This window comes from Microtus pennsylvanicus, chromosome 11 (genome assembly GCF_037038515.1).
Source record: "Microtus pennsylvanicus isolate mMicPen1 chromosome 11, mMicPen1.hap1, whole genome shotgun sequence".
NCBI lineage: Eukaryota > Metazoa > Chordata > Mammalia > Rodentia > Cricetidae > Microtus > Microtus pennsylvanicus.
Genome location: NC_134589.1, coordinates 71,434,892 through 71,455,813, shown reverse-complemented (window position 1 = coordinate 71,455,813; position 20,922 = coordinate 71,434,892). Strand labels below are relative to the sequence as shown.

At 41.4% G+C, this 20,922-nt stretch overlaps 1 protein-coding gene across 4 annotated transcripts in view; it reads left to right on the top strand.

Annotated features, from left to right (window-relative positions):
- Positions 1-20,922, top strand: part of Rnf130 (ring finger protein 130) — a 112,125-nt gene that overhangs the window by 58,377 nt on the left and 32,826 nt on the right. For all 4 annotated transcript variants that reach the window (XR_012912418.1, XR_012912417.1, XM_075992791.1 and 1 more), the window contains exons 4-6: positions 10,478-10,549; positions 12,127-12,209; positions 20,692-20,788. Coding sequence is in view for 2 of the 4 variants with exons in the window: in XM_075992791.1 (XP_075848906.1) it covers positions 10,478-10,549; positions 12,127-12,209; positions 20,692-20,788 (252 nt within the window). In the remaining 2 variants the exon portion in view is untranslated. The remainder of the gene's footprint in view (positions 1-10,477; positions 10,550-12,126; positions 12,210-20,691; positions 20,789-20,922) is intronic.

The window sequence follows — 20,922 nt, the reverse complement described above, 5'->3', positions numbered from 1 at the left end:
CCACAGAGAAAAGGAGAGTTGAATAACAGAACATTAGGAATGAAGAAAAGGAATACAGGGCTTGTGAACCAGTGTTAGATAGGTAAAATGACTACAATGGAGTTGAATCACAGTTGAGGAGTTTGGGTTTTATTCTGTAAGAAGTGAAGGATCAACCAAGATTTTCTAAAGGTACAATAATGCTAAGTTTTTCCCATCTAAGAATGGTAGAAAATGACTGTATTCTGGAGACGGGGGAAGAGCAGGAATTCAAGGCCAGCCTGATCTACATGAGACTCTCTGTAAAAATGAAGACGAAAAAGAAAAAAACCTTTCTCCTGATAGGAGAGGCTTAAAGGAGAAAATGAAAAGCAAAGGCAGAATATTAGTAAAGCAGGTTGTAGTAATATGAGCGGCGGCAGGGTTGCGTCCCCAACCCCAGCCGCCTGCCCTGCCCGGCTAGCTTATGCCCCAAATAATTACACGGACACTGTATTCTTTTAAACACTGCTCTGGCCCATTTCTAATCATCTGTGTAGCGCCCCTAGGTGCGCTTACCGGGAAGATTCTAAGCCTAAGTCCATCGTGGGTCGGAGCTTCATAGCGTGCGTCTTCCCTGGAGCAGGTAGCATGGCGTCTCTCTTGCGTCTGCTCCCCAGAGGAGAGCTGCAGAGTCTGACCTCACTTCCTCTTCCTCCCAGCCTTCCCTTCTGTTTACTCCACCCACCTAAGGGTGGGCCTATCAAATGGGCCTAGCAGTTTCTTTATTGCTTAAACAATGAAATCAACAGATTGATATATGACACTCCCACATCACTTCCCCTTTTTCTGTTTAAACAAAAAAAAAAAACGAAGGCTTTAACCTTAACATAGCAAAATTACATATAACAGTTATCAAGTAAAAGTTACATCAGAAACATTTATACATATAACAAAATTGACCTTAAAATCCATACCAATGCAAATTATTCATACCTATATCATTTCCCCCTTTAAATGTAAAAGAACATTTATAAACTATATTTGGGAACATGGGCGCAGTTTTTTCTCTCCAAACTGCTTCCTGCTGAATGGGGGCGTCGTTAATCAGATTATTTAGGGTGTAACCTGTGTGCCAGGTTTATCTCAGTTGGCAGTTGAGCAAAGCAATTTTCTGAAGATGTTCACAGCAACCCTTCAGGAGGACGTGGTCCATCATACCAAATCGGAATAGAAGAAATCCATAGAGTCTCATCCTCTGTGAAAACAAAAGAAGACTCTCTCCAAAGCATCATATCCTTAGACCCAAATTCTGAAATCGTAATACCCTTATATCCATTCTGGTTTAGCTTGGCAACCCATGTAATGAAATGTCTCTCTGTACTTAGCTCCTTCACAGTTAAAAAATTTAAAGAAAACACAATAATACAAAGAATCCAGACTCTCTGTGAATTTTTCATCTTTACGCGGCTTATTTTTATTTATATCTATAACTATCTGTACTCTGTCTCTTTAAAGACTTTACTTTTACTTTTTTCTTTTTAAACCATTAACTTTATTCTCTATATTCTTTTTCTTCTCTCTCCCAAGCCAACGTACATTCATCCAACAGTGTGACTCGTTTAGCGGTCTGAATCTGTCCTATTGTGAATCTGCAATTTTTTACTATCCAGGAGCACTTTTGATTTGCGCCTTTAAATCACTAGGCGCTTAAGAATCTAAGCTGAGACATTCCTAAGTTAACTTTTTGCTTTTTGAGCATATATCTGTGGACCAGGCTGTCTTTGAACTCTCAGAGATCCGCCTGTCTCTGCCTCCCAGGCATTGGGATTAAAGGTGTTTGCTACTACACCTTGAACTCACAGAGATCTGTTCGTCTCTGCCTTCTAGGCACTGGGATTAAAGGCGTGTGCTACCACACCTTGAAGTCACAGAGGTCTATCTCCCTCTGCCTCCCAAGTGTTGGGATTAAAGGTGTGTACTAGGACACACAACAACTCTCTTCCTTTTTTTTTTTTTTAAGAACTTCAACTTTTAGCTTGCATATATTTTTAACACACAGTAAACCATTTAGAAATTTTCTTTGTCTCTGAATCTCTCTTTACTGTATATCTCTCTTTTTCTGACCACAAGAGCCTTTAATTTGCCAAGCAATATCAGTAGGACTAAAGGCGTGGCTTTGCCAGCTAGATCCAGTCCATTCCTTAGCTTTCCAGCCTCATGGCGGAAATACAGGCTGCAGCCATGTTTATAGCATTTCAAGGTCCCTGCCAGCCAGCAAGCTACAACAGACAACACTCAAGTCCTCTCTCGGTAGCCGGCCCTCCTGCCTCAAACAGTCAGAGTTTGCCCTGGCAGGATGGCCCAGAAAGCTGGCATTTTAAAACGGCGCAGCTTTTTTCCTGCTACGGCTGAAAACCGAAAAGCATGCGTTCAGCTTTTCGTCAACACCGTTTAAGTGTTTTGTGGCAGGACCTCTTAATGAGCTGCAGGGTTTTGCAGCTGAAGCTGAGTCAGGAAGCCTCTTGGGGCTACCAGGTAGGAGCGGCACTCAGCACTTTAATTCTGAGACTGAGCGTGCAGCACAGAAATTCTTTTCATCCAAGTAACATCCAAATCTGACAGGCAGAGCACTGCGCAGTCTAAAAACACGTCTCTGTATGGCGGCAGGAATCCGCCATGCTCTTCCGCCTGCCTAAGCCTGATTCTGCCTTCTGCCCAGGAGCAGGCGGGGAGCTCTGAGTCATCGTCAAGGTCTCAGAGCACTCTCCTTCCGATCCCAAGCGGGAACACAAACATAAAGCCAGAGTTTGCACTGGCGGCAAAGCCCCAGGAAGCAGCGCTTTAAGATAACACAGCTTTTTTTCTGCTGCTGTTGCTGAATCAGGAAATCTCTCTACGGCACGCCACGAACAAACAGCAAAAATCTGTGTTAAACTCTCTCTCCATTATTTTTAAGCCTTCTCAGGTTTTTTAAGTGAGTTTAGTCCATCACGTGGGGCGCCAAAATGTAGAGGCGTAAACGAATGCAGACAGTTTGTAAAAAAATATATATATAGTTTTAATGCAGAAATAGACTTACAGAACCACCGTTCCCGCGGAGACCAGGAAAGTAGAAGAGGAGGCTCGGAGCACGCTCGCCAAATTTATAGGCAGACATTAGCCCGAGGCGAACACGCCCCCTAAGGGGCGGGACTTATCCCTACAGCAGGTGAATAGAGGTCAGGGGGCAGGGCCTGGGGAGCTTCTGGAAAATCAGACACCTTAGACAAAAGGAAAACATGGTAGTGATGAAAGTGAATGAAAGCTAGAGAAAGGAAAGTCTGAATCAAGAGGAAATTAGATTCATAGCCCTTAGATTTCACCAGTTTTTCAAAGAGAAGATCCTACTATGTACTGATATAGACCTAATTCTATATCTGTGGGGGAGCTCTGATGACTGGAAGCCCTGATACTTCATCAGAGTGACCTGTCCTCAAAACACAGTGAACCTGGATGAATTCCTTTCAGATTACTTAGTTACATAGTGTGAGTTGTTTTAGCTGGTCAGGGGGTAGCCACTTGCCACCAAACCTGATAGCCTGAATTCAATTCCCTGAACTCCCATGGTAGAGGAGAGAACTGGTTTTTACAAGTTCTCCTCTGACTCCCACATGTGTACCATGATGCATGAGTGCATGCACATGTATACACACATACTCACACAATAAATGTTTTAATAAGTTAAATAGGATTAACTGTGTTAAATTGTATCCTACCAATTTAATTCATTTTCGATACTTTGCATTCAACTACAGAGTGGCTCGGCAGTTAAAAGAAGTTTTGCTGTACAAGCAAGAGGACTGGAGCTTGCACCTACAGGAAAGCTCCTATACGCTCACATGTAACCAGAACATGGGTCAGAGACAGACAGATCCCAAATGCACTGTAGCCAGCGAGCCTAGCCAAAATGGTGAGGCCCAGGTTCAGTGAGAGACCTTGTCTCAAGGTGGAGAGCAATAGGAAAGATGCCTAATGTCATCCCTCTGGCCTCCACACATACATACATAGACAAGCTCACCTGCACACGTTTGTACCACACACAAATCACATAAATGATAAATAAGTAAAATGAATAGAGAGCACCTTAAAATGAAATGTATATAATCTTTAAAATGTTAAATACTCATTCTCCTTTATAGGTTAGATACATGATAAGACCATATTGGAATAACATTTCTTATTGCTCCATTTTCCAAAGATACCTAAAATTTAATACATGCTTTCTTGGCAAGGTTGTAGAGAAAACAGGTTCTCTTGTAGGTTAATAATAGTTCTTGTGAGGAGGCAATTTATAGCCCCTAGCACAATTATATAAGTGATTATCCTTTGTCTTAACCTCACAGCAGACTAGTAGTCTAGCCTGATGATAAATTTACAGATGATAAAAATAGTAGCAGTGTCAGGTGTTGGTCGCTCACTCCTGTAATCCCAGTACTTGGGAGACAAAGGCAGGTGGATCTCTGAGTTTGAGGCCAGCCTGGTCGTCTGTGGAGTGAATTGTAGGACTGTGAGGGACTACACAGAGAAACCCTGTCTTGAAAATCAAATAACAACAAATGCCAACTGTAGTAGTCTGTTCATTTTAGTGTCGTTGAAGATAGCAAAATTTGAAATAATGAAATATCCACCAGTAGCTATCTGGTTGCTAAAGTAGTGTTCCACATAGCCAGTACTGAGTGCTTGGAGTCATCTATAGCTGTGAATGTGAACGGAGTGCTGGCAGTTTCTGGGAGCATCTGTGAAGTGATCTCTAGGGTGTATTATTAAGGAAAAGCAAGATATGCACTTATAAATAGAGAAGGGCTATGAAATTGCATTCATATATATGGATATATAAAGCATATATATCTATATGTATGCATACTTAACATATATATGTTTATTTTCAAAATGAAACAGTGTAAAGATAAAACAGCAATTATTATTTAGGAAGGAAAGAAATGGGATGAAAGAAGCTGGAAGTTAAACTTCCTGTACTTGATTTCATTGTTTTGAGTTTAGAATCATGTGTTTTACATATTTGCCAGAACAAATGGGAGGTGGTATAATGGCATAGTCCAGCTACTCAGGAGGCTGAGGCAGGAGGATTGCTTTGTGTTCAGAGGTTTGAGGCCAGGTCAGCCTGGGAAACATAAATGAATAAGTAAAAATTAAAAATAAATGTATATAAACTGAGGGGTGGTGACACATGCCTTTAATCCCAGTACTTGGGAAACACAGGCAGGCAGATTACGGAGTTCGAGGCCAGCCTGGTCTACAGAATGAATTCTAGGACATCCAGGACTGCAATCAATAAACAAATAAATGTGAACAAATAACTGCTTGAGATGGTGACAAGTACAACAAAAAGTTATTTTCAGGTAATCTGTATTAATGTAGTATTCATTCTTTGGGAATGTCATACAATTTATTCTGATAATATTCACCTCTAATTCTCTCAGATCCACCCACCAACTTCCAACTTTCTGTCCTTTTTAAATAACCCTGTATTCACTTTGTGCTAGCTATGGAAACATCCACCAGAGCATGGCTGACCTACCAGGAACCACATCGTCATGAAAACTGACTCTCCCTCCCCAGAAGCCATCGAGTTGTCTGCACATTCTCAGCTAGAGTGGGCTTCATGAGCCCTTTCCCTACCCATGTTTGTAGGCAGAGTTTTCATTGAGACTGCCGGCTCCCCTATAATGACATAGAGACTTATTATTAGTTATGAAAGCTCAGCTGATAGCTTAGGCTTGTTTCCAACTAACTCTTATAACTTAAATTAACCCACTTCAATTAATTTACTTTCTGTCTTGTGACTTTATTACCTCATCCCTGTATTGCCCATCCTGCTTGCTCAGCATCTCCCAGTGTCTCCACTGTTCTTCTTCCCAGTGTCCTCTGTGCCTGGAAATCCTGCCTAGCTATTGGCTGTTCAGATTTTTAGTAAGCCAGTCAGAGTGACAACATCCTCACAGTATACGAAAAGATTATTCTGCAGCACATGTTAAATATTGACTGGCTTGATCTTGTACCAACAGCCAGAGCTCCTGTGAATTCATGAGTGCTAGTCCATATGTATATACAAATTTTCTTGACAAAGGTTTTTGCTACATACCCTGTGCTGCTATCAAATTTGGCAATCTCTGCCTAAGCTTAGCAAGTGCTGGATTTGTAGGCATGTGCCATCATGCCAAGTTCATATGATATTTTATTCAACTCTTCATGCATATAAACTCTGGAGCTACCTCTACTTTTTGACTAATGTGAATTATGCTGCTACAAATTAAGTTCCTGTGAATGTGTATCATTTTTAGAAATTGTCATATACATTTCCATAGTGGACACATCAATTTATTTTTCCACTGGCAATCACCAGTTACATTTCTTCCATCCATGCCAGTAGTTGTTACTTTCTGTTTTTATAACACACACCACACACACACACACACACTTTAAGCATCCTGATAGGTATGAAAAACAACATGGCTTTCATTTGTATCTTCCTAGTTAATTGAATAGGTGAGCATTTTTTTAAAATCTGCCTATTCTCTTGGAGAAGCTTGTATTCATGTCTTTTGCCTATTTTTTTAAATCGATTTTTTGTTAATGAAATGTAGGAGTTCTTTATATATAGTCTGTTTTAATCCTTTATAAAATCTACAAGTTACAATTTCATTACATTTCATGAATGCCTTTCTAATCTCTTGATTGTATCCTTGCTTTTTATATCATCTAGAATTATCAGTTTTACTTTTGTTACCTATGTTGCTTTTGGTTCTATCTAAGAAAGCAATACTAAATCCTGCTCTCTTGGTATTAAAAACTCAAGTTAATTTTCATGCATAGTTAAGGGTACAGCGTCATTCTTTTGTTTGTGGACCTCAAATTTCTCCAGTACTAATGTTGGGGACCAAACAGTCTTCATGCTCATGCTGAAACTCATTCGACCAAATTTTTATGGGTTCATATACTGTATGTATTAAGCCAGCATCACATTAATATACTTTTTATATTTTATATCAGCATCACACTGACTTCGGCAGTAAGTTTCAAATCAGAAAGTTGTCCTGGTGGTGGTGGCATACACCTTTAATACCAACATGGGGAGGGGAGAGACAGATGGATCTTTGTGAATTTGAGGCGAGCCTGGCCTAGAGAGCAAATTCCAGGATAACCAGAGCTATTACACAGAGAAGCCCTGTCTCAAAAAAGCAAAACAAAAACCCAAAAAACAACAAACAAACAAGCAAGAAAGTGGGAGAACTTTAGTCCTTTTCTTTTTTTGAGACAGGGTTTCTCTTTGTGCTCCTGGCTGTCCTGGACCTCTCTCTCTGTAGACCAGGCTGGCCTGGAATCACAGAGATCCACCTGCCTCTGCCTCCCAGGTGCTGGGATTAAAGGTGTACAGCACTACTGCCTGGTTTATAAAATTTGTATAAGCAGAAGGGGTGGCAATAATAGCACAGAAGATAAGAGGAAGACATAGTGGTGTACTGACAGCATGGTGGATGACATCAGGATTTCAGGAACCAGAGGCTGAGGCTGAATGATTGCATGAAATTGAGGCCAGGTTGATTTTAGACTAGCCAACCTAGAATATAGAGAGAGACCTTGGGAGACTGGGAGATAGAATCATTGTGGGGGAGACAGAGAACTATATATACTTTTATACAGTGATGTAACTGTGGTTAAAGATATATTCATTAACCCTAAAGCAGCAACTAAAATAATTAAAAAAAGGTTTACATAACTGAGTTTATCAAAATGGCTCAGCTCAAAAAGGAACTTGCTATACAAGCCTGATGACCTGAGTTCAGTCCCAGAACCTACATAATCAAAAGGTAGATCTGACTCTTGCACATTGTTCTCTTTCCTTACACAAGCACATATATAGATACACAAATTAACTAATAAAAAAAGTTTTTAGGAGTTATAATTGTACCAGACAGAGGAGATGAATGGGACACATGGAGTAGGAAGCAAGATCCAGGTGAAAAGATTTACAGGTAAAAGGATCCAGTAATCCTGAGATCTGAAATATTTGGTGTAAACGTATCAGTCGAAAGCAGAGATTAAGATAATGAGTTTTGAAAAAACTCTGTGTGCAAGACCCATCTATGTGCTGCCTCCACAACAACCACTTTAATTATAAAAATGCTCAACTGTGTAGTGGTGGCACATGCCTTTAATTCCAGCACTTGGAAGGCTGAGGCAGGCAGATCTCTATGAGTTCAAGGCCAGCCTGGTCTACAGACTGAGTTCCCGGACAGAGTGAAGGCAGTTACACAGAGAAACCCTGTCCCCCCAAAAAAACAAATATATAGAGGTGTGGGGGGGATGTATGTGATATATAATAGAAGATTTTATATATATATTTGTATTATATAAATACATGGAACTAAGGAGGTATTTTAGGAGCATGGAGCTTGTATAAATAAGTTTTAAATTGTAGATAGGTAAAAAGACTAGAACAAGCCATACCTTAGTAAAACAAATTAAAATAAACTTTTAATGGTTACATTAATGCCGGAGTAAATTTCAGAGCACAGCTATCACTGGGGATTGAAGTTATTTCTTAATAAAGCAGTCACTTAAACAAGAAGACATCACAGTCTGAAGTGCTTAGTAACAAAGCTTTACAAATGGGAGGTGAGACCTGCTGTCCTGCCTTCTCAGTCACTGAAGGACAGACAGCCATAGAGCAGCTAGTGTAGGACTTACAGCCAGCTGATTTAGTCTGGTTAACATTTGTAGAGAACTCCATCCAACAAAAGCAGAATATATATTCTGTTGAAGTACATTCTAGGCCATAGAACAACGAAGTCAAGTTTACACAAAATATAATGTGGCCACTGACCACATGAAATTAAGTAAATCAATAGCAGAAAAATCTAAAGAGCCCCCAAATATGTGAAAATTAACCCATGATCTTAGGAAATCAAAAGAGAAAATGTAGGCCATTTGAACTGAATGAAACACAAAACAGTCCATCAAAATTAGAGTGATGTCTCTAAAGCAGTGCATGAAAACAAACTGAGCGCTAGCCACAGGGTTTCAATGTGTTTTTAGATGAGTATCACGTGTCCCTCAAATGGATGCAGTTTAAGCCCATTATATCTCTATAAGGATGAGATTTTTTGTTTGTTTGTTTGTTTGCTTGCTTGTTTTCAGGTATGATAGGGCTCAGTCTAAAAGAGACTTGAGAAACATAGCAACTAAATAACATTTAGACTTTATGTCCTGATTCATACAAGTCCAGAAACCAAAAGGCTTTCTGGGGCATCAGCAATGATGGTTCAGCAATTAAGAGCATTTATTAAGTAGACTAGTACCATCTAACAAAAGCCCCGTCAGAGATGGAAAATGAAGACTGGATAAAGTGACAAGTTGATATCCTTACAATACAGAGAGATTGTTAGGTGAAATTACAAGCAAAATATTGATAGTAAATACAAAGATGTTCAATGTTATTTTATTTTGATTTTTAATTTTCCTCTCATGCGCTCCTGTTCTTGTTTTCTTTTTAATCCTTACAACACAGTGTGAGGTCTCCCTTGTTTTTTTTCCCTTCTCCATTCCTTCAGCTTTTTTTCTGCCCCTGCTCAGTTTAAAATCTAATTGTGCTTAGAGTTTAGACAATCTCAGTTTGCCTCTGTTATCCCAGTGTGAACTCAGACTCACAAAGCATTCTGATTCTTTTGTCCAGAATCCCATCCTGTCCCTTACTAGGTCATCCTTGCTTAATTTTCAAAGTGTTAATTCTGATGTAACTTCCTCAAAGCCTTCCCTGGCATTCTTCCCTATTCCTAACCCATCCCTCGTCACCATATGAAATGTAGTCTTCAGTTATTTCCTAGGTTTCATTTCATGTCATCTTTGGGTTGTTGGTATCTAGCACTGCTCTTTGTGACTGGCAGTGTTGGATAAGTACAATTTTAGAAATTATCTGAGTTAAACCTAAACGAGGAAACACCCTTTCCTAAGATGACAGAGAATAGTGTGAGCTGAACCAGGAGTAAGTAGACTTGTTGCTATGTCTGTTCTCAGTGCTGTATGAGAACGTAGTGGGGCCTTTGAGGTTTATTTGCTAAGACCGTTCATATCCCTAACAGTGCTTATGGGTAGAGCACACTGGGAATGCTCCTGGGGCAAGAGTGGGAGGGCTGAAAGGAGCAGCAGCACCGAGAGCCTGATATCATCCCACAGTGCACAGAAACAGAAGTGGCTGTAAAACACGATTTCTCACCAAATACACTTCTATTCAACTAAAATGAAAAATCTATGGTATTGCTGCCAGTTTTTCTTAAAATTTGTGTTGCTTTTCCAGAGTCCACTTACATAATATGACATAAATGGTCTAGGATAATAGAGACATTATATCTTTAATTATTCAGAATAAAGATCGTGTGTTCACTTCAGTATCACATACTAAAATGAGGACCGTTATTCAGAGATCTTCCATTTAATGTCTTCTTTTTTGTTTTCTTAGCGTCGTCTTGGAGACGCAGCCAAGAAAGCCATCAGTAAATTGACAACTAGAACGGTGAAAAAGGGTGATAAGGTACAGTAATGAAATTAATTTTGTCTTTGAAATCTCGCTTGTGCTTTGCCTGTCTGGAAAGCCTTCAGCTAGTCCTTTGACTTTTCTGAACTCCAGGTGTTCTTGCCCTTAGCAGCATCAGTGACTTCTCACTGTTTGCACTGTTCCTCTGCAGTTTTCAGCGGTTACAGCGAGCACACATCTGCCAGGGGTTCTAATGAGACAGTTTGCACTTAAAATAGCCAAGAGAAGTACATTTTCTTCTGTTTCTTAGGACTGCTGCATCTGCTTTGGGTGTTGTTTCTTCTCAGTTAAGACCTGCCTGAAGACCATCATTTCTAGGGAATTTCAGTTAACAAGGGCCTTATAACAGGCTGATACTTGTAGAAAGAGCAGTTTATCAGTGTTGGACCTAAAGCGGACCAAGTCAAAGAGTTGGCAACAAATAGCAGAGCTGAAACCTTTCATCAAAGCTCCCTAGTCAGAGCTCAGGTGCACATAGCATTTTAGTGTTAGTTTCTACATTCAGTATATCCAAACTTACCAAGAATTTGAGGGAGAAAGAGAGAGAGATCTCAAAAGGCAAAAAAAAAAAAAAAAAAAAAAAAACCTATCTGGCACCTTATGCCCAGTGCTAGTATTTTTTAGCAGAGAACTCTGGAAAGAGGATTTTGTGTGATTCTCTATTTTCTGTGTTTTCCTGCATTCTTTCTTTCACTGATTTTATTTGTATGCCTGTGAATACTGGAACCAGTTGTCCTCAGCACAGCTGCAGAGGAAGGGACATTCTCACTGGGGTTGCTGTACACTAAGGAAGGAAAGGGCACTTGCAGAAATGCTTCCTTGGCTTGGCCAACTGCTATTAATAAGAAAACCCCTGGATTTGATACAACCTAGCTGTCATCCTCTACCCCTCCCCAGTACTAAATATTCTTTCGTATACTTATGAAAGCTAGCACACTTTTTGTACACCCTGCACCTGCCAACCATGTGGCAATGACTTAGGCTATTTGCATGCCTTGCTTCAAGACAGCTCCTCAGCCCAGAGGATGAAGGGAATCAATTAACCTGGTGACCAAACAACTGGTTTGTCTTTTCTGATTCTTGATAAATACTCAATATTGAGTTAAACCAGTAACTGCCCCAAGTCTGTGACCAGAGTGCAATTCCCATACTTGAGTTAGGACTATAACAAAGGAGTCTACTGAGCACTGCCCATCATTTGTAGCTGTGTTCTAGGAATTGATTGGCTGCATGAACCTCTTAATGAGGATCTCAATGTTTTAGATTATAACAGTGAAACCTATTGAGACTAGGTAGTAGTAGAGGAATTGGGGTAGACACATGATAATCCAAGGTGATCTACTGTGAATTGTGGAAAAAGCAGGGCTCTGACTTATCCTAAGATACCATAAATAGAAATTAGTATGGATTGTATGATTGGCTCATATGTAATTTGGGTCAGCCTACTTAAACAAATGAAAAGTTACTATTTTTAATTCCTTTCCCTTTGTAGCCATCTGCTCACTATAGGATTGTTCTTAGCTGAGTTGTAGCACTTGTGTGCACACACTCAGCTCCTGTGCTTTTTGTTTCAGGAAACAGACCCAGACTTCGATCACTGTGCAGTCTGCATAGAGAGCTATAAGCAGAATGATGTTGTTCGGGTTCTCCCCTGCAAGTATGTCAGATTTCTGTATTTGAAAGGAATGATATTAATGTCTTGTTTGTCTCCCTCCCAGAGTGGGTATCTACTTGGTCCTGACAGGCTAAGGCCCAAATGCTGATAATGAGAGAGCATGGTCAACTCTGACCAGTGTGCCTTCCAAGAATTTTTTGCATATATATATCAGAAACTCGTGACAAGCCAGGTATAGTGGCACATGTCTTGATCCCAGCACTTGGAAGATATAGGCAGGTGGGTCTCTGCTCAAGGCCAGCCTAGTCTACAAAATGAGTTTCAGGACAGCCAGGGATATATAGAGAAACCCTGTAGGTTAAGAGTACAGCCTTGTTTGTTCTTCCAGAGGTCCTGAGTTCAATTCCCAGCAACCACATGGTGACTCACAATCATCTATAATGAGATCTGGTGCCCTCTTCTGGCCTGCAGGCACACACGCAGGTAGAACACTATATACATATACATAATAAATAACAAAATCTTTTAAAAAAAACACATGACAACATCTAGAAATTGTATTCAGTGACCCTCTGGGCTAGGCTGTAGCTCAGTGGTAAACACTTGACTAACATTTACCAGGTTATAGGTTTGATCCCTAGTACAGACAAAAAAGAAAACACACAACAAACGCTTTCCATCTCAAATTAGAGCTCATTATAAAGCCCTTCCACAAGCCCTCCACCTCGTCCCCCTGGCTCTAGGTTCTACTATGCTAAAGCCCTGAGTTACGCAGAATGGGAAGACTGCTGTTTGCTTTGTAACTGCTCTGCGACCATACACTACTCTGTGCAGATTACATGTACTGTCTTCTCTCATCCTGCCAGCAATCCAAAGAGGGCGTTGCTTTCCTGTTGTGCTGGCTAGTTTGTCATTCCGTGGCAAAGTATCTGCAGAGTCTTAGAAGTTCTCTGTGCAGCATCCAGTGGGCCCTGTCGGTTTAGCCTCTGGTGAGCATGATGGTAGCATACATAGAGGGAGTCCATGTAGAAGCAAGAGGACAGGCTAGCCACATCTGATGCTTTTGTAATAACCTCATGAGAACCACCAAAAGAGTCCCGTAGGAAATACCTCACGCCACCCTAGGACCTCCACTAGGTCCCATTCTCCAGAAGTTCTGCCACCTACCAACTGATAACCAAAGTTTTCACCACCATGGACTATGGACTCGGACTACACCCAAACCATAGCACCGTTGTCCAGTGAAGGATAGATAGTAAGGCCAGCGGCAGATTCCAGGTTTACGCAGTTCATTGTGGCAGAGCCTGACTTCAGTAATCATCCTCCCTCCCTCCCTCTCTATCCTTTCTTCTCTTCTGAGGAATAGCTCCAGCATTCTTTTTACTTTGAGACAGGATCTCATTAAGTTGCCCAGACTATGAAATCATTCTGTAGCCCAGACTGGCCTTGAACTTGCCAAACTCATGTTTCAATTTCCCATGTAACTGAGTTTACAGACCTGCACCACCAGACTGGGCCATACAAGTTTCCTTTATAAGCATGTTGATTTCTACCATGTTCTATGCCAAACTAGGGAACATGAAGCACCAAGATATCCTGTTTTGTGTACAAAATGCAAAAATCACCAACTAAGAACCTAAAACCAAAGATTTCTACTTTCTTCTCTCATCTCATGAAAAGGTACTCACATGACCCTGCCTTGTAAACTTGTAACTGAATAAAATATTTGTAGGCTGCTGTGCCTCCATGAAGCTACCTGTCCTATTTTACTTATTCAGAAAGTAACATTTTGTGCCTAGAAAATGCACACAAAATAGATTGCTGTTTTTGTTTTTTGATTTTTAATCTTGGATCTCCAGAAGAATGCTGTAATCAGAAATAGAAGTTCAAGGTTCTGGAGTAGGCATTCCAATTCTAGGTTACATAAAGAAAGATCTTAACCAAACTCAGTGTAAGCAGCCCTGCAGAAAATTATGTACTGGCCATTTTTCTTAATCGAAGTGTGTGAGGCTGAAAGAAGCACGTTTATGAAGCAAGTAGGGAAAGAAAGCAAAGCCAGCAAGTGCCTGCTTTGACCAGGAAGAAGCTGAACATTAAATTTCTTTTCTTCCTATCCCCTGCTCAAGAACCGCTGGACCCAGCTGGTACCTAAAGCAGAAAGGAAAAAAAATCATTCACTGTTATTATTAAAAGGAAAGTGTCTTCCTCTAGGGAGTCTGATCCTAAAATAGAGGACTCTGGGCTACTTGCTCTCATTCTCGCCATCCCTAAAGCCTTGCCTTGCCTTTTCCAGGTTCATTCTGAGTGCTCTCTTTCTATCTATCTATCTATCTATCTATCTATCTATCTATCTATCTATCTATCTATCTATCTATCTTCCCCCTCTCCCCCTCGCCAGTTTAATGCAGACCTTTCTCAACCCAACTCCCTGTCAGATCAACGAGCAATTTTATAAAGACCTTAAGTGGAACACCACCATTCACCTTTAGCAAGTTCCTGAGTGATTTCTGATAACAGAGGGTCACACTCTCCACTGAGGTCCACAGCCTTGTGGAACCTTAACTTTCTACAGCTAAAAAAGACAGTTGCTGCTTAGCCTTTGTGTTTGTGAGCTGCTTTTAAAGAGCTCAAACATTGTCAGACTTGAGGAATTTCTTTGCTCTCTCCCTCAAGGTCTTGCCCACACTTTATGCAGATGTACTGCACTGACTGTCCGCTCTCCATGTTGTTTTGAAACCAGCTGCTTTCTTAAGTCTCTGTAAATTGAAGCTTTCTCTAAATTACAGTGTTCAGCCTACTCAGAACATGTTGTCCCCTCACCTTAACAACACTACCATCCTCAGATGCAGTAAAAATTAACTTTTACCATTGAGCAATCTTTTGTGACAACCTTCGACCTATACAGGGTTTCTCGGCTTTGGCACTGCTGACATTTCAATCAGATGAGTCTTTGTTTGAAGGAGAAGGTGAGGAAAGCTGCCCTGTACAACACAGGACATTCAGCATATCCTTAGCCTCTGCCACTACTCCCCAGAAGTGCCGTGCCATACAGTTTTGACAACCCAGAATGTCTCCAGATGAGAACCACTGACCTAGAAGAGGTTGACCCAGGAAGTTTTGATCCCAAATCTTCTCCAAGCTTACTTCCAGCCAATGACTCTCTAGTACCTGTGGTAATTTTCCGTTTGGTGTCTTTCCTCCTGGAATACCCCTTCTTTCTTTTATCTGTATGTTCTTTGACCCTGAGCCTTCCCTGGATTTCTCCATCTCATATGGCTCAGCACTTTTGTCCCTCACTGTCTTCCACCTGGTCTTTGGACAGACTGCACAGACAGAGTTCCACCCCTGGCTGGATGCCAAGTGTTAACCAGAGTCTTTCTGCTATCCTGGCTGGCCCTTCCTGTTTATCACAGCAGTGTCTCCTTAAACACTTCCCTTACCCATTGTTCACTCCTAGCCAAGTGAACTTTACTATCAGCTTCATAGAGAGAATAGTTGTTGGATTGCCCTGAGCTTTATATCACCAGGCCTCCAGCATGTCTACCTCTACACCCTCCTTGGCACCTCCAAGCACGGAAGAGGCAGCTCAGCTCTGGTCTGGTGCTGCTATTCCTACTTGGGTCTTTGCCTGCCAGCGAAAGGGGACCTTGATCTATTGACTGTCTGTCCCCTTGGCTTTTTGTTCTGTCTATCTTTGCTCATCAGCATTCAGTCATAATCAAGCCTTTGAGATTCCTATTTGTTTTAAATCTGACCCTTACATTACCCTGCAGCTTTAGGTAGAATCTTTATTTGCTGTCTCTCCTCAGTCAGAAGACAGCCAAATGTCTGTGTCTGTCTGTCCTTCATTTTTAACAAGACTGTTCTGAACCAAACCTTTCTCTATAAATATCAGACCTCTTGTGAACTGCTTTGTCACATGACCTTTTCTTTTTGTCCTCTATCGCACGAATTTATTGTGGACAGATGGCAGTTGGCATTGCTTTGGGGACCTCCTGCTTGTGTCAGTTGATTACAGTTGATCGCCTTTTGGATATTAGCCCTCATGGCTCCAAAACTGAGAAACAGCCTCCTTATTTAAAGGTTAGCCACAAGATGTTAGTAGGTAGAAATACTAAGGAGAGTGCCACAGCATGAAGATGCCAGCCGGTGCTAAAACAGGTCAGGAAGCTGGTGACTGGCTGGCTAGGGAGTTGCTGCAGTCACCCCCACCTCAGAGGGAGATCGGCTTAAACAGCATCTGCCAGGCCTGGCTGAGGAAGGAGTTCTTGTGTCTGACCTTTAATAATCCTGGATGATCCTTTCATGTTTGCCAGGTCTTTAACAGGACACCCAGAGGCTTCAGAGTTGTGAAAACAACTCACCTCCAGTGTAGATGCCTCCCCCTCCCCCAGCCCCACTGCTTTCTGACCTCTCTGTTTCTGGCCCCTGGGGAGTAGGAGCAAGGAGGCACTGTATTTCAGTGCTGCAGGCTTTGTTCCTCCCATAGTCTGTGTGTTCCCCATTGTGTACCTCACAGCATTTCTTACAGAAGTAATGGTCATGTGGAAGCTCTGCTATGTTGGTCTACAGCTCTCTGCATATCCTAGTCCACCACTTAGCCCCTTTCTGCTGCTGTGTGTATTTTTATTACAAGAGTCTCTCAAGATAGTGAGGAAGAACTGCTTTTCAAGGTCTGGCCCTGTGGTGCATGCTCTGACTAGTGATGGATGCCCTAGTGCCAAAGCTTGTTTCAAAAGTATTCTTGCCATTTACTGGGATGTTGTATGGAACATTAAGGTCACTTTGCCTATTTAGCAAAACATTAGTGCTTCTCAAAGTATTCCAGGTACAGTTTTCATGTGCTTCAGTCAGCCTCACGAGGTGATCAAGCCTGTCTTCCCCAGTCTCCCACCCATGGTCTTTCAGGGCAGACAGCTGAGAGGCAAGAAGAGTAGTGGACCAAGGATCCAGACACTTAGTAGCAAAGCTTTGCCCAGAAACAAGATGAAGGACATGATGGGTATGGTGAGCAGGAGGCTGAGGAAGTGGTCAGGTGAGGAAGAAAATAGTGAAGAAGGGACAGCTACAAGCCTAAGCATTTGTTCCCAAAGGTGACCACTAGGAGAGTGCAGGATTGCTCAAGGCTGATGAATGCAGAGAACAAGGGCTTAGTTTTATCCAGAAGAGCTGTGGGAGTTAAGAGACAGAAGGTCTGGAGTTAGTTGCACAGAAGCTGGAAAGGGTTGGCTCTGGGTCATGGGAGGGGAGTTGGAATAGTGGTCTGCGGTGCAAGTGATAGCTAGAAACTTTTGTTTTTAGAGAGAAGAAATACTTCTTTTAGGTTTTGAGTTAACTAAGGAAGAGAGATTCTTATTTGTCTACAGATAGTATTCCAGATAGTCTTTATTATCTTCTATAACCACACAAAGGGGAACACAATAATTGACTAATGATAGAACAGTCTTTCTTTTAGGTCAACAAAGCTATAAAAAAAATAAGTACTTAAGAATCCCAACATTAGGGGCTGGAGAGATGGCTCAGAGGTTAAGAGCATTGCCTGCTCTTCCAAAGGTCCTGAGTTCAATTCCCGGCAACCACATGGTGGCTCACAACCATCTGGAATGAGGTCTGGTGCCCTCTTCTGGCCTGCAGACATACACACAGACAGAATATTGTATACATAATAAATAAATATTTAAAAAAAAAGAATCCCAACATTAAAAAAAATCCACGTATGGCTCATTTAAGGTCAACATAACAGACAAGTTGTAAACCTTTAAACTGTGTGTGTGTAAAACTCACAGCATGTGAAAATGGTTACAGCCATGTGGCCCTATCATCCCATCACTTGGGAGAAATTAAGTAAGGGAGGTACGCCATTTTGTTTTTTCCTGAGTAACCAGTAATAGGAAAAGCAAAAACACTGCCCTGGACAGGCCAGAGCCAAATCTTTTTAAAAAAATATATATTTATTGGGCTGGAGAGATGGCTCAGAGGTTAAGAGCACTGACTGCTCTACCGGAGGTCCTGAGTTCAATTCCCAGCAACCACATGGTGGCTCACAACCATCTGTAATGAGGTCTGGTGCCCTCTTCTGGCCTGCAAGCATGGAGGCTGAACACTGTGTACATAATAAATAAATCTTTAAAAAAAATTCATTTATTTATTATATATACAGTATTCTGTGTGCATGTATGCCTGCAGGCCAGAAGAGGGCACCAGACCCCATTACAGATGGTTGTGAACCATCATGTGGTTGCTGGGAATTGAACTCAGGACCTTTGGAAGAGCAGGCAATGTTCTTAACTATTGAGCCATCTCTCCAGCCCCAGAGCCAAATCTTTATGTGCAGACAGCTGCTGCTTGCTTATACCAGGGTTCTACCATCTTCTGGTTAAAATTGAGCTACCACACCCCTCTTCATACATCTCACTCCTGAACCAAAGCAACTCTTTCAGAGATCACATGATCTCTTCTACTCTTGACAGCCAAATCCCATTGTCCATCCTAAGACTAGAACACCTTCTCGACTGTCCCACTCTGTCCTGGCACTAGCTAAGCCCCCAGACGTCTATCAGTTGCTCCCAGGGGTGTACAGATTAGGTAATTGTAGTTTAGATTCTACAGTTTAGATGAGATCTAAAGGGACCTCTGCATGCCCCGCAGAGATTAAGAAATATTATTCAGGGGTGGAGAGATAACTTCATGTATAGAGGTCTGATGACCTGAGTTTGACCCCTGGAACTCACATCGTTGTAGGAGAGAACTGACTCTTTCAGGTTTTCCTCTTGACTCCCACATTGTGAGCATGTCTTGCATACCCACAAATAATAATGTTTTTAAAAAGAAACAGCAGCAGCAGCCTTGTTCTGTTCTGTGTTCCACTGCACAATAACCTTGGTACCGTTGAGTGCTGCTGAGCAGTAGCTGCAATGACCCTCAGTAAGGGCTGAGTCCTCAGAAGCACCTTGTCTTTTCTCTGGAGCACTCTTAGGCCATATAAGTAGGAGGAGGAAGTCATAACACCTTGTATTCTATAAGTCTCCGTATGGACTGACAGCTTTCCAGCCTATAAAATCTCTACAGAAGGTTCTCAGGAGTGAGAATGCCTTGTCTGAAAGTCTCAGACTAGACTGAGAAAGCAAGACTTCAAGATCTTGATTCTAGTCTCCAAAGAAGTAGGCTATAAGGCCATCAAATGGAAACTGTGGGATAGCATATTATTGGCTGAAATTATCATCCCAGTAAAAAGTTTTCTAGACCATCTTTTTAAAATTTTTATTTTCAAATAGTAGCCAGAATATTAAATTATAAATTAACAAGGTTTTAAGTTAAAACAATTAAGGTATATGATGACCCAATTTGGTATCTCTCAAACTACCTTTTATCCCAAACTCAAATTGTATCATTTCTTCAAAACCTGCCTGAGAATCTGTTGATGCCTTTGTGTCAGCCTAGCACTGCAGGCTCCCCATGCTGGGTTGCAGCTTCTTCAGGTTCCTGTACAAGGATACCAGAACTTGGGCATGACCTTTGCCTGTCCTTCAAAGTCTTTTCCGGACTTCCCATGGGAACAAGTTCCTTTTCCAAGAATACAGACCCTTTCTGAGTGGCTGACCCCATCAGGAGGATGTGACTTTATGTTCTCACGAGTAGGAGAGGATGTCATTGTCCCCTATCATTTAATATTTAACATTTCAGCCAGGAATCACCAACTGCTGATCTCATTCTTAGATAACATTAACCACCTTAAAAGAGTTCTAACTGCCCTGTGACTTTTACCAATATTCAGCCTAGGTTGAATTTCATAAAACTAACATTTATCCAGAGAACTCTTAATTTAACTGCAACTTAACATCTGTGTGAAATTCTATTTTGGGTTTTGGTTTTTTTGGGGGGGGTTGTTTTGTTTTGTTTTGGCAGAGATGGGGGATTTTGAGACAGGCTTTACTCTATAGCTTTGGAGCTTTTCCAGAACTAGCTCTTGTAAACCAGGCTGGCCTCGAACTCACAGAGATCCTCCTGCCTCTGTCTCCCGAGTGCTGAGATTAAAGGTGTCCACTACCACCGCCCACCAGAATTCCATTTTTCTACATGAGCTATCCTTCTAAAATATAGCTTGTTTATAAAATCTGGTTATCTTTATTCTTAATACATTTTTCTAGATTTTTTCAAGTCTTTTAGAATTCAGTGGCATGAAAAGACAAGTTGGGCACAGTAGTTTATACCTATAGTCCCATCTAGTCTTTATTACTGTGAGCTTGGGACCATCCTGGACAACTCAGCAAGCCCCATCACTTACAGCATGCATGAGGTCCTATGGTGGATCCACAGCACAAAAATAAGTTCAGGCATCTGTATCCCTCTCACGCTTGTTACACAGTGCTCTTAGGTACAGGAGTAGGCTATATTTTTATGTGCTCCACTATTTATCTCTTGGGTGTTGAAATCCCCTAAAGCAGAAAAAATTCTAATTCTTTCCATTTTGACCGTGGAGTTCTTCAATATGCAATTTGTGACATAATTCTCTGTTGTTTTCTAGGCATGTTTTCCACAAGTCATGTGTGGATCCCTGGCTTAGTGAACACTGTACCTGTCCTATGTGCAAACTTAATATTTTGAAAGCCCTAGGAATTGTGGTATGTTCCCTGCTTGTCACTACTTGGTGTAATATATCCACATGCAGTGTAATGCAACTAGCGTACTAGAAGCCATGGCCAAATCTCTTTAGAATACTCTTGCTTTCTTTGCCACGTGGCCTTTTTTTTGTGCC